Source organism: Phasianus colchicus, chromosome 3, assembly GCF_987193195.1.
Source record: "Phasianus colchicus chromosome 3, bPhaCol1.hap1.1, whole genome shotgun sequence".
Taxonomy (NCBI): Eukaryota; Metazoa; Chordata; class Aves; order Galliformes; family Phasianidae; genus Phasianus; species Phasianus colchicus.
In genome coordinates, this window is record NC_143438.1 from 15414067 (window position 1) to 15428635 (window position 14569).

Genomic DNA, 14569 nt, shown 5'->3' on the forward strand with positions numbered 1-14569 from the left:
TAATGGGCTTTGTTTTAGCAACAGTATTATTGCACAGCAATGCTCAGTCAAGAGACTGAAGAAATTGAGCACACTCAGAGTACAAGTAGAGGAGACACAAAAATATGTGCTAACCACATTTTGAAGCGAGTCAAGACAGCACGCAGGAGGCAGTTTTACATCCTCAGTGTCACATTTTGTTGTCTGAGCCTCCTAAATTTGGAATACTGTGTTTAAAGAACAGACATTTCACTGCACAATGCCTATGAACAGCTACATATTAAAAAGGCCGTATCATCGCTGCTATCCTCTGCAGCTCTCCTAGTTAGTTTTTTCTAAAAAGTGTATTTTCACAGCTTCCACAGCTAAAGAAATCACCACCACACAGTAACTGCTGAAATCACTGGCTGTATCACCTTACTTTGTTTGGAATTTTTAGCATTGTTTCAGCACTGAGATCTTCCAGCATTAGAATGGTCTCTCCCCAGAAACAGAGAAGCCCCGAAGTTATCACTGCATTCTCCTCTCTCCACACTCCGAGGGGATTAGGGAAAAGAATTCTTTATAGAAGTGGTGCAATGAGTCCAGCCTCAGTTTATGCCGTTTCACATCAGAGAAATCAGACCAGGATCATCAAATCCTTCTGAGACCTCTTGCAGGAAATTACAATTGCAGGGGGATAGAGCTGCTGGTTGCTCTCTATCGACTAAGACAAGGCAGCCTGCCTAAGCCAACGAGTCCAGGGCAAGCAGGAAACCACTGCTAAAACATTCCTTCGGGTAACCCTGGAGGATCATTTAATCAAAAAGATGCTTCCAGCCCCCTAACTCCACAGCCAAAATTGACTCTCTAATTTGATGTGTATTCCTTCTTAAGTCTCCTTCCTTTCCTCCCTTTCATCTCCCAGCAGAAAAACGAAAGGCCATAAGGATGTCAAGAGGAGCTGCCAGAATAGTGCAGGAAGTCAGCAGACGACGTATCAGCAACACTTCCTTCACTCTTTTGGCTGGAAACACTCTGCTACAAGCACCGGATCACAGGTGTTTCAGGTGTTGATCGCAGATCCACCCAAAGAGATAAAGTTTTCAAAGAAACACTGCACTTTTGAAGCGCAGAGGCACGCTGCCCGGGATATGGAATTACATAACACATTTGCATTCATTTAATCCCACGTATGCTTACAGATTTACATTCCTATTTCAGAGCCTCGTACAAGGAAGCCCAGAGCGCACAAGCTACGTTCGCCAATGGGTTGTGACACCGAAATAAAGCAGCCGCATTCAGCAGGTAGAATTCATCACTTAACACACAAAAGCTACATGCAAACAGGCGTCTCCGCGTGCCTAAGGCTGACCGACGTCTGCTGATTCTGTTTCCTATAGAATACATCCTGTTAGAACGGGCCAACCTAAAACGTGCCCGCGCATTCCCGGCCGCCGGGAGCAAGGGAGCAGCGCTCCCTCCAGCACCACCTGCTGAACCCCACCCTCACCACCCGGACACAGCAGTTATTTCTGCTCTTTCCCTACCTAACCCCGTCCTGTCAGCTCCTCGACTGAACGCCACTCGGTATCCGCGCACGGGAGGTATTTTTAAGCCCCCGTAAAGAGCACCGTTGCATAACCTCGACGCGAGAACTAACTTTCCCACCGACAGCCCCCAAACCCCGCGCCCAAGGCTGCCTCGGGAAGCTCTCCCCCCCCGGGACGAAGGCTGCCGCAGCCCGTTCCCACAGCCCGTGCCCAAACCTCGCCGAACCCACCGCCGCTCCCACGGCACGAGGCGAGCAGCGGGCCGAGCCCGCGGGAACGCATCGCCCTCGCGGCGGCCGCGGCGCGGCCGCTCCCTAAACCCGGGGCCGAGCCGCGGGGCCGGCAGCTCCCCTCTACCCGCCCGCGGCCCTCCTCGCCCCCGGCTCCGCTACGAGACGAGACGACGTCAGAGCAAAGCGCCGAACCGCGAGGACCCGCGCGCCCCGACTCACCGGCGTAGAAGCGGATGAGGCAGCCGGTCTCGGCGTCCATGCCCTCCTCCTGCACCCGCCACAGGTCCCTGAAGCCCAGCTGCGAGAGGTAGTCGTTCTGGATCTGCAGCGGCTTCTCGTGGCCCTCCAGCCGCCGGCTGGTCTCCCCGTGCAGCTGCACGAACAACGCGGGCGGCCCCGCGGGCGCCTCCCGGCCGCCCCCCGCCCCCGGGCACGGCTCTCCGGGCGGCGGGCGGCCCCGGCCCGGCCCCGCACCTGCCTCCGCGCCGTCGGAGGCCGCCGGCTCCGCCTCCAGCTCGTCCGAGGAGGACGAGCCGCCGCCGCCGCCGCTGCTGTAGGGGTCCAGGCGTTCGGAGACGCTCTCGGCGCCGGGGCTGAAGCTCTCGCAGTCGGAGCCCGCCGGCCCCAGCTCGCCCAGCAGGGAGGGGCACGACAGCGGCGGTCCCGCCAGGTACAGCTCGGCCGGCGGCGCCGCGGGGCTCGGCGAGCCGCCCTCCTCGCCGTCTCCCGCGGGCGGCGCGCCCCGCGTCCCCCACCGGCTGCCGGGCCGCTCCCCTTCGGCCGCCGGCTCGGCAGTCGCCGCGGCGGGGCCCTCCTCGGGCGGCGGGGGCTGCGGGCCCGCCTTGCCCGGCACCCGCACCACGCCGCCGCCGCCGCGCGGACCGGGCTGCTGCAGGCGGGCGGCCACCTCGGCCGCCGTGGTCTCCAGGGTGCAGAGCACCGGGCGCAGGTAGCGGTTGGCGTGGCGCTCGTAGACGTGCACGCAGCCCCGCTGCAGGTCCCGCCGCACCCAGTCCCGCTCCGGGGGCTGCAGCGGCTGCAGCTGGCGGGGCGGCTTGGGCAGCAGCGCCTTCCTGTCCAGGCTGCGGGTGCCCAGCGGCGCGGCGGCCGCCGAGAGGTTCCTCTTCAGCCGGCCCCGCCGCAGCAGCAGCGAGCCGCCGCCCGCCCCGCCGGGGGCCGCCAGCGCCGCGGGGGGAGCCGAGCCGCCGGCCGCCCCCCGCCTCCTCCGCGGGCCGCCGGCCGCCTCCGCGCCGCTCTCCGTCGCCGGGCCCTTCCCGCCCGGGGAGCGCTCCGCCGCTTCTCTCGCTCGCTGCTGCTGTTGCTGCTGCGCGGGCTCCATCGCCCGCGGGGCCGGAGCCGCCGCCGCCGCCCTCCTGCCGGGAGCGCCGCTCGGCCGGCCGGCGCGGGGAGGGGGGCCCGAGCGGGGCGAGGCGCCGCGCCCCGGGAAGGGGGAGCTCAGGGCGCAGCGTTCCGCCGCTGCCCGCCTCAGCCCCGCTCTCCGGCCGTCGCCAGCGCCATGAGGGAGGCGGGCAGCCAGCGAGCCCGGCGCCGCGCCCGCCCGCGCCTCATGAATATTAAGCGGCCCCGCCGCTCGGGGGAGGCGGCCCGCCGTGACGACACCGCTCGCGCGGCGGGCGGGGCCTCGCCTATAAACACAGCGTGACGCCGGGCGGGGCGGGGGGAGCGCGGTGGGAGCGCGGTGTCTGCTGGGAAATGTAGTCTGCGGCCCCCCTCTGCCCCCCATCCCGGCGACTACAACTCTCGGCGGCGCGCGGTCCTCGGATTCCCGCCTCCCGCTCTTTCCCTCCGTCCCTCAGGCGAGCGCTGTCCGGCGGCGGTGCGTGCCCGTGGTGGAACGGGCTCGTTGAGCGCACGCACCCATCCCGTCCGCCGGGATCTGACGTGTTTTCCCCGCCGGCTGCCCGAGCGCGGAGCTGGGGCCGTCCCACCTGAGGTCATCTCGTCAGAGACGGCGTTCAGAGGGGCTGGGGGTGTTAAGGACGTGCGCACGCACCGATGGGGCTGCGTGGTGTGAAGGGTCGCTGGGAAAGCATCGTTACCCTGTCACTGCATTTCAAGGGCTAGAACGACTGAAAATATTTCCTGGAAAACTGTTGGAGAATCAGTGTCTAGACGGCAACACTCCCCCCTCCTGCCTGCAAATAAAGTTAATTTAAACGAATAGCTGAAAGGATAAATCACAATCAGATAAATTCAATTAGCACAAAGGCATGAGCTCTCATACCACAAGGACGTATTATCTGCAGTATTTATTCAGAGAATTCGCTTATGCTCCTGGGGACGTTTTAGCTGAGTAACGTGGGTCGGAAGGGGCTGGAGCTGCCTGAGGTCATTCCTTTTTAATACATTTTGTAAAATGGCAGCAAAACATCATGCCAGAGACTCATCGGAAATGCTGTGCTCCACAGCAAAGTGGGAATTCTGGTGCAGCACTGCGTGTATTGCAGCCCGGTTCTGTCTGCTCCCCACATTCAATTTTAATGATTCCTACAGATTCAAAGCACCCTCACACCACCTGCTTCATGAAGGTTACCCCAGGTCTCCTGATTTAAATGCGCAAGAAAAACACTTTACTGCGAAGGCACACACATTGACACACTCAGCAGAAGAAGACAGCAGGCCCTGGAGACATTCCTGTTAGCAGTACCATTTGAAATAAAAGGCAGTTTGTAGAAAACAGTCTGTTACCCTTGAAGGCAGTCCTTGGAGTGAAGCAGAGAGAGAAAGGAGCTGTGCTTTTCTCTAATTGTTCAATTATCTGACTGTTCATGCTCACAAAAAGATCTAAAACACAGAGATTTTCAAATATGTCTTAGGAATGCAGAACTGGAAGGGAGGTTTCCTGGGACATCAGGTGTGCCTTCGTCCCTCGGATCCCAGGTCTCCTACCTAGCTGAATGTCCTCTCAAAGTGAACCAAGTGGGTCTGCCCACATTACCACTCTGGTGGTCAGGAGCTTTCTTCCACTTTTTGGTCTGAATTTACACATGGGTGGTCTGTACCCATGTGTTCACATAGCCCTTTGACTCCAATAGCTTTTTTTTTTCTTCTCAGTGTCTCCCCACATTGTACTTACAGGCAGCTGTTGTATCCCTGAGCAGTCTTTGCATTCTCTTTCCTAGACTAAACAAGCTCCTTTTGCCTCCCATGGCAAGATAACCTACGCAGTACAAGAACACTGATGGTGGGCACCCCGTCCCTGGAGACATTCAAGGTTAGGCTGGACGGGGCTTTGAGCAATCTGATTTAGCTGTGTGTCCCTGTTCACTGCAACAGAGTTGGACTAGGTGACCTTTAAAGGCCCTTCCAACTCAAATGGTTCTGTGATTCTATGATAACACAGAGTGAAGGTCATTTCGGTAGCCTCGGGTCAGGCACGTGGTGGAGTGAGCTGGAGGAGCTCTGCACGATGCTGAGAGCCAGCAAGGGGCTGAGCTGACCTCGCTTCTCCTGCTGCTCGGCTGACTTACCACTGCCCCGGGCCTTGCTAATGAAGTGCTTTAGGCAATTAAAAAACCAAGTAGCAGCACTGAGGTCCAGAGGGTGGAAAACTGCTGGATTTGTCTCTGCTCTGTGAAATTTGCTCAGGAGCAGGAGGCTGCAGTGAGGCTTCCTGTGTTGTGCCATGGGGAGAAAAGGCAGCACACTGTATCCCTCCCCAGTTTCCTGAATAGTCAGGCAGTGATTTCTGTAACAACCCAGCATTTCCAAACGCTAGTGGTACAGAGCCAGGTTGCTTTTGCTTTATGCAGGGAAGCGCATTTGAAATCTATGCATGTTCAAATTGAACTCTTAGGCGTATGAGAAGATATGCTATTCTCCATTTCCCAGTAACTGATCAATGCTTTTTAAATCTCTAGGAATTGTGAATTTTGCTGCAGATTAACTACTGCTATGAGATGTGGGATTGGAGCTTATGAAATTGATTTTTGTCAGAAGGAAGTGGAAGGGTGAAATGCACATCTTCCTTTTCTAAAGTTTGATTGATGATGGCTATTTTGAAGAACGGTAAAATGAAACAGGATGGTTTGCAATCTGCAGTTTTCCAGCCAGAATCTGGCAACCTTGACGAAGAGTTTTCTGATTATAGGAACTTTCTACAAAAAGTAAGGGAATAAAAAGTAATCTATCACAGATTACTCTGATACCATACCAGAAGTCTTTATATCAAGTGAACAAATTGTACATACCGCAGACAGTGGCAGGAAACACCAGTAGGCCTTGGAACCCTACAGTGACCTTTGTGTAATATACCCAGTTATCAGAGGCAGACAACATGCAGCCTTCGTAGAATCAGTTTTGCCATAAACTATACTCAAAGAGAATTGTTGAATTGTATCAAATATGCAACAGTTACCCAATTTGGTTGGTTTTTTGTTATTGTTTAGTTTTGAAAGAAGGCCTTTCAAAAAAACATGCCTTCGTTAAACAGGAATTACTGAATCCCTACTCCTTGCCTGCAGAAAACTTGGCTGACGAGTCAGTTCTGGATAAAAAGCTGATGAGCACCGAGAAATGCTAATGTGGGAAGAATTCTATTCATTCTTCCTCTGCTATAAGTCATCATCAATGGCGCTGTAGAACATTCATCTGTGATTTAAGAAGGTATAAATCACCTTAGTGATTTCAGTTAACGCGTGAAGGTGGGGAGGGTGTTTAGAAAGAAGGAATTTCATGTCCTTTAAGACTGCAAAATGCTAGGGGGCTTATTCAGCTCTCTTCAGTAGCCTGTTTTTCTAGTCTAGGAGATTTTCTCTACAGACATGGAAGCAAGAGAATGATTTCAATGTCAAAATACTCAAGCAAAAGACAAAACATTTGCCACTGTAAAAATAATTCAGAGAGCAGAAGAAAGATGAGCAAGGGGACCATTTCGAATTGAACGATATAATAATATTCTTCTTTGTAAAGGGAAATTGAATGTCTACGGAAGCTCTTCAGACAATAATACCTAATTTTATCAGTAATGATGATTTCCAGTCTTTAAAATGCTAGGTACGCACCTGTATGTCTCATCAATCGGTGGGGCTGTCACAACTGTAGGAGCAAATTGGATATGCACATAACAAGGAACAGAAAATTTACACTGATTGCTGCTCCAGCTGTGAGCTTAAGCACAAGACCGTGTACGCTCTGGGCTGCTTGTGCCCATCCAGCACTGTAAGGTCTTCAGCGTAATAAGGCATTTAAGACGGTGCTTATTCAACAAAACTTTTAATTATAAATGTGCTTTTAGATTGAGCATACGATTAAGAACCGTTCTTGAATAGAGAAGTTTCCATTAATTGATGCCTGAAATAGAGTTAGCCTTTAAATTATCTCACAGGTTGCACTTGTGTTTATATATTCAGGAACGGCAGAGTTGCACTGCCTGGAGGCTTGTTTGTACTTACAGCCCCCTGAATAATTTTCAGCAAGGCTTGATATGTGTTTCCAATTCCAAAACCACTTCCACTCAAGTTATATCAGCACCACTAAATGTTATGCAGCTCTACACCTCAAAGCACTATGCAAAAATGTAATTATTGCCATGTTACAGGGAGAGGAGAAAAGAGCCGAGTACTTTCCTGGCTTCACGTTAAGCTCTCTGGAAGGAAATGGGCAGAGTTCAGGTCCCCACATCCTTCAAGCAGGACATGAGGCTGTGAAGCACTTCTGGCTGAAGGAACATCTTGTCCCTGCTTATCCTGGGCTGGAGCTAGGTGCAGCACTCTTGCTGCAATGGTCAGTTGGCACACAGCATTATCTGCCAGCAGGCTCTCCCATCCCCAAGAAGGAAGGTCTTTACTCTTGCAATGCCCCCGCTTGCCACTGAGATTTCAGCTTCTGGCAGAGCTGTGCTGTGCTGCCCTCAACACGGTACGGTTTTCCTATGCAATCACCAGCAGTGTGGTGTGGAGATCCTTTGGTTGCACAAATGCTTTCTGTTGCAATGTATGCAGGTTGCAGTATGCCAGCATTGCAGTTAAACAGTTTGGAAGTGCAGTTTCATTACCAAATTGTGGAATTTTTTCTCCAGCACAAACTTCTTGTCTTCATCATGTATGAAGAAAAAAATTTACAGAAATAAATACCAACTTCCCCATTGCTGAAAACCACACATCGAGGAAACAAATTCAAGAAGAAACACCTACTTTGTTGTCAGGATTGATTGCAGGGCTATGTTAACTATTCCAGAGTCAAACCCTGTATTAAAATTAAAACATTGTTTTACAGATTTTGTTTTTCATTTGTGTTGATATTAATTGCAAAGTTAGACCTTCTAATTCCCAGTGGATTCCGCTACCTCTATACACTAATCCTCTTACTGCATCTTTGGCTCTTCCATCCTCAGCTGCATATTTTGTTTGTTTTTTTTAAATGGAAAAGAGCTTCATTTTCAGTTAGATGTTAATGCACTGAAAGATTCTCTTCCAGAACTGTAGCAATCCTTCCATGTAATTATTTCATTTTATCTTTCATGCTCGTATGGCTGCTTAAACCCATTTTGTTTCAGAGCCTTACAACTCCTGGAGGTAAAGGAGTTGTATTCATCACTACTGATAGAGATGGATTATGGTGGTTTCATTAAGCTGTAACCAACGCAGAGACTTGGATGCAATGTTTTTACACACTATATAACCCTAACCAGCACAGTTGGCATATTTTGAAATGACCCAGGAGATCCAAATATTTTTGGTATCAATTTTTCATAAGGTTTGTCATCTCCCTCTGATTCACTTGGAAGCGTCTCAGCCGAGTGATGGCACTGCCTGTTGAAGGGCCATACATGAAGGCCTTTCACTAAAGCTGAGCATATTTTTCTTCCATACCGCACATTTGGCAACAAGGCTGGCTGAGAAAGTGCATTCGTCTTCTCCCTTATATACGTCACTTCTGTACGATATGCTGCCCTGTGACTCTGAGGCTGCCCTGGCAACCGTGAGATGGAAATGCTCCTCATTAACAGGAATTATGCCTTAAGAATGTCAGGTATTGCTTCAAGGCAGTAAGAGTCTATCTCATAAATGCATGTTGTTTACTGGTGAATGAATATGCTGATGTGAGAACAGCACAGTGGAAGATAAAGTTTCAAAATATGTTACTGATCATTTATATCAGTACAGAATCAGCGCTATCGATGGCTGCATCTACAGTAATTTACTAGAAGTATGAGCACAGATGCACATTATGTACTTTGAGGGAATTATTTAACTTCATTTCTTGAACTTGAAAGGTGTATCTTGTTAAAAGTAAACATAGAAATGTATTAAGCTCCAAGGAGATTAATAAAATAAAGCCATATTGTCAGGATCAACCTAGAAGGTAGTACTAAAGTAGCCATCTCAGCGGTGGAAGTGTAGTTGTAGGGCTATGCATGAAATTAAGAATGCTTTTAGCAATACACTAGGACAACATGAATGAACCCAGTATTGAAGAATGAATCTAAAAACATTCAGAAAAATGAGGGCAACCTGCAGCCTATAGGTGATAGGGCTCCCCAGGCAATGACCAGGTTGTGGTGAGGCCCTGCCTCACGCCCTCTGTAAGTCTGTGTGGAAGCTGACCTGGTGCAAATACCATTTCGGCATCCAGATTTCAGTGAGGTGAAGAATGATTCTGCAACATAAGCTTTGCAGATGTTGGCCAGGGCAGAGCAAATCATGGTCACAGGTATTTATTTGGCATCCAAACTGTTTCAGCAGCATCATTCTGCTTTCAGCTTCCCAAAGGTGCCCTGTGTTGTTCTGTGAATGCCACAAACAGAGCTGAATACTATGTGCGACTTCACCTGCTCTGGCAGGAGTGAAGATAACCGGGTTCCCCAAAGGAGCACAAATTCTCCTTGCTACAGCAGAATAAGTCTCATCTTTTCCAGGTGCATAATGCCCAGCCACCATCACCAGTCCATGTTCTCCATGGTACCAAGGACACATGACCTACCTATTGCACAGCTTGAGATGCATTTTGTGGATAAAATTTTCCTTGGCCTCTTGAGATGACAGGTGATGAACTTGTGAAAACCTTTGTACAGCTGAGGACTGCGGCGCTTTAAAAGTCAGCTAGATTTTTAGGAACTCGACATCTGTCAACAGATAGGGAGGGATAAGCCATCTTCATAATAGGGTCCCTTCAGCTTCTGCCTGCCTGTTGCATTTCTTTGGCACACCGGGCATCTCTGTCCTGCACCAATAGCAGGTCTGGAATTCAGTGCTGTCCAAACGTAACCTTTCAAGCATGAATTTCTGACAAAGGTGGTTGCCCAGAGCAAACAGTGAAGGCTTTTCTTGCAGAGATGAAAAGGTGGAGAGAGGGAACCAGCATGGCTGCTGGGGCAGTAAGCAATCAGAGTTGTGTTTTGTTTTGTTTTAAAAGTGGTTGAAGTTTTTCCCGTGCAGCTGACTTGTGTTGCAGCAGAGAAGACCTCACCATGGAGCGTTTCTCCCCATCATCTGCAGACGGGCTACTGGCAGCACTCCCATCCACAATGATCTAGCACAGGTGGCCTGCCAGGATTTCTGTCTGATAGCTGAATATTTTGTGTCATGCCATTCTTGGCTGCCCTTTTATACTTTCTCCATATTACAGTGCACAAGAACCTCCAGCAGATTCTCGGGTAATGGGCAGGAAACCATTTACCATGTCCTTCCTCCATGCTATGGCATTGCTCTCAAAAAGCATCATCTAATTGCTAGAATGTGAAGCTTTGTCTTTGCTTGCTTTAGCCAGAGCTCTGGTGCCTCAGTGCCATCAGGCATTGCCTCTTCTCCATCACATACCCTGAGAAGAAAGGTATTGCATCATTGCATGCACTGCCTCTTGCTGGCTGCAGTTCTCCATTCTCCAGCACATGCAGAAAGTAGTGGCTCAGAGGCTGTGCTGACTCTCCCTCCATCCTTAGTGCCACAGAACAATTTTTGAAGGAGGTAATCATGCTGAGCCAGTGTGGCTGTGGAGTCATGGAGGCCACACAGTCATGATGTTGCTGGAAACCGAAAGAAGCCAAGTTGTTTGGAAAGCCTCCACATGAAGCTTGGAGCAAACACACTCACTGCAGAGGGGAGGTGTACCTCTCCCAGTGAGTGACAGGTGAGCTAGAATGTGCTGAGGTGGATGCTTTTCTTTGCTGTAACATCTCCTTTCTGTCATGCCTCAAGCACAATCACTGAAGAGGTTGGGCTGAAGAGACCCTGGAGGTCATCATTGGTGAGCACCAAAGTGAGATCACATCGCCCAGGGCCTCGTTGTACACAAGGCACAAGTCAGGCAGGGCTTTGCAGGCTGAAATTAGCAGCCTGACTCACAGGACAAAAAACTCGTTGTCAGTGAGATGGCTGCTGAATGCACGTAACGACAGATTGTCAAATACGTAACTAACCTACCGCTCCTTTCTTTCAGGAGCTGAGGAATGGAAATCATTTGTGACATTTCCAATCTATGTCCTCTCAGGAGCATAAAGGTGACCACAGAAGATGAAACCAGTGGTCTTGCCAACAATGTCTGCTGAAGGAGGCTGTCACTGCAGCATGCCAAGGGGACATGCAAGCAGTACGGAGGCAGGCAGTGTGGGACAAGCAGCTCTAGAAACCTTTCCCAAAACTGCCACAATGGGAGGCTGGCTTCTCCCCAGAATCCCAAGAGTGTAAATCCCTTCCAGAGCCCTTGTTTATTTTTATGTATGTATTACTAGCCGCCAGCCCTCTTTCAAATCCTGCTAAGCTTTTGGTTGTGATGACACTCAAGAGGAATGGATTCCACAGAGTAATTGCACGCCACACAAAAATTTATTTCCTTTTTATCAGTTTTAAAAGCATCCCTTTTCAATGTAATTGGATGTTCCCTCGTGTTTATACTGCGAAAGCGAAACCAGCAGCGTGTGTTTGTGACGGTATTTGCTGGACAGAGGCTGAGCCTGGCTTCCCACAGCTCCAAGCCAGGGGAAATCATGCAGAGAAGAATAAGCAAATCAATGCTTCTTTTAATCAAACTCAATAGTAATTTGCAACAAAGGGAAAATCTTATTCTTGAGCATTTTCATAGGAAAATTAGTCCTTACAACAGACAAAAGATTTTTGCTTTTTTTTTTCTTTCCTATTTGCCATCCAGGAATGATTTCATACATTTTCTCTCTTTAAGGGAAAAATGAAGCAAACACCCTCACCCTGTCCCTTTGTTCCAGCTGCAAAATGTACACACAAACACCTCTTACTAAAGGGGCTAATTAAGCACATGATCCTTTTTCCCTTCTCATAAAAGCTGCTGGAAAGCAACCCAAGCAATGTCCTTATTACAGCTGTGCCTGGAAAGCTCCTTCCTTGGCGAGGGAAGGGTACTTGTGGTGGCAAGACAAGTCTGTTCCCACATTTCCTGATGTGCTGGGGTCACATCACACGTTTACACACTGCTTTACCAGGGAATAGCAACATGGGCAGAAGTGTTTATTTTTGGTGTCACTACATTTCAGCAGATGTTACAGGCTCAATTATCCCGGCACTTCAGCTGTAACATTGCATTTTCTCTAAGCTCCATTTATTTGGCTGAAACCCTTTCGTTGGAAGACACTGCCTTCTGTAAGCTGGAGCTTTAGCATGGTAGAGCTTGACAGCTACCTTTGGTAAGCAAATTTATCTTTTTGGATTGACTCCACAGCCCAGCTACAAATCACATTTGACATACAGCTGAACAAAACAAGTTTCTTAACGTGGAGTATAATGCACCTGCCCATTCTAGACTATCCAGGTCTTTAATGCGGGCTCATTAGTCACAAAGAATAAGTCAGCGTTCAGATAAACTACACTTCTGTAAGGCAGAAAAGTCTACATTCAGCATCCTCACAGGAAAGGTGAGCATCTCTGTGTGTCGGGAAACAACGTGACACATCCCACAGCTCCTGAGTCACAGCTGGGAAATGCAGCACAGCAGTTATTCCATTCTGAGGTCGACTGTGATGAGCTGTGTTGGAGTGGTGGGCAATTTTAAGAAATGGGGATCACTTCTTTCTTTTTGACTTCCTGCCTTTGCTGACTCCATAAGCATACTGTGGTCACCATTCTTTCCTGCCTCACTTTGTGAAAGAGAACTGTGCATTTGTAATATGTATAACATAAAGATTTTAAACATTTTCTGAGGAGCACATGTAATATAGTGTAAATGAAGTTGAAAATAACTGGGAATAATGAGCTGGACAAATAGTATAGAAATCGGCCAAATGCTAAGTCAAGTAAGGTAAAGCAAATACTTCAAGAGAATCATTTTCTTTTGAAATCTACCCGAATATAGAAATACATCTCTCTCATGTCCCCTGCTTTATGAGCACGCATACATGTTGATTGGTAAGAAAGCAGGAGCTGTCATTGTACTGCATTGCGATCTATAGCAAGATATGGCAGCTTTCTGCTATTCCTTAACAGAAATTCAGTAGAACAACAAGGAGAGGGGACACATTAAAGTTTTATTACTTTAGTGGCAGTATTCTCCAGAGAAAACAGTAATAAATTCCCTGCACTGTGACTGTCTAAATAGATTATCCAACAATTATTATTAATTATTAATCATCCAGTGACTCAGAAGCCACCCCGTGGCTGCCTACTGCAAGAATCCTACAGCTTTTGCAACCTAATGATATGATTTTCCAAATTGCAATGTTGCAGTGCTAAACCATATGAAAGGTTAATGGGAGAGGGAATAATGAAGTGGTACGAATGTCTAAGGTTGTACCTTGACTTGCTGGCAGTAGGTTGTGAAAAAACAACCCAAGCAAATTCAGCAGAAAACTAGTTAACTTAAAGATTATTACAAGAACTGCAATGGGAGTTGAAGGCATTTTAAAGGGTCTGTGGATTTGTGAAAATACCTTAAAATAGTCCAGTAGGCAAAAATGTCTTTTTCTCTTCTGTCACTGAAGAACACCTTTTCCAACCCAGCATACAAGTGGCAAGGCTGAGTGCTGTAATTCACATTATCTATGCGCATCCTTGGCTGCCCATGTTTACCACACAGGAAAACAAGATTGATTTCTCATTCTTAAGCACATTTGTAACGTCTGTGCAAACGAATGTAGGACACATCCCAACAAGATCAATATTTATGCAGCCTACTTTGGAAAGAACAAGAGAGTTGCTTCAGCGCAGCAGGGGACCTACTCACTGGCTTTCCTGCAGTTTTCCTCTTTTCCTCCTTTTCCACACAATTTGCCTGCTGGGTGCTCACTGCTAAGTAGTGCTAACGAAGGGACGCCCCCAGGCCCCCTGGAGCAGTGGGACCCCATACGGATGCACAGCCAAATACAGCGCCCATAGCTCCTGTCCGCAGCTTCCTCCAGCCCCATCCATCTGCTTCTCTGTGGCTCACGGCTGCTCACACTTCATGCCACTTGCAAAAGAGCAGCAATCAATTATCCTAATTAAATGCAACAATGGAATATTGAATACTGTGGTTTATTTCCTGCTCTAAAAGTTCACATCTTTCATGTATGCTTTCCTCATGTTGCTTGTCACAGTTGATCTCGTGTGTTCATTTTGTGTTATAAACAGGGAGGGGAGAGTGAATGTTACCCACAATAAATCAAAAGGCAGAAAGGGAGCATTAAAATGTGCCAACCTTTCTGCAGCGTGCTGATGTTGAAAAGCATCCCCACCAGCATTTTTTTCAGCTCTCACGTCCCTGGCTCTTAGGAGGCTGCAGCTTCACCAACCACTGGCAGAAGGTGGCTGTATGTCTTCTTTCCACCCTATTTATCAGGAGACTTTTTTTTACCTTGACTTGAATAAAGTTAGGGGCCCTCAAGTTCACCTACTGGTATGGGTTTCTGCAGAGCTGTACGTG

General features: G+C 48.9%; 1 protein-coding gene across 1 annotated transcript in view; it reads right to left on the reverse strand.

Annotated features, from left to right (window-relative positions):
* PHLPP1 (PH domain and leucine rich repeat protein phosphatase 1) overlaps positions 1 to 3152 on the reverse strand; it is a 130470-nt gene extending 127318 nt beyond the window's left edge. The window contains exon 1 of the mRNA XM_031589262.2: positions 1964 to 3152. Coding sequence (XP_031445122.2) covers positions 1964 to 3083 — 1120 coding nt within the window. The 5' untranslated portion in view covers positions 3084 to 3152. The remainder of the gene's footprint in view (positions 1 to 1963) is intronic.
* Positions 3153 to 14569: the final 11417 nt, after the last annotated feature.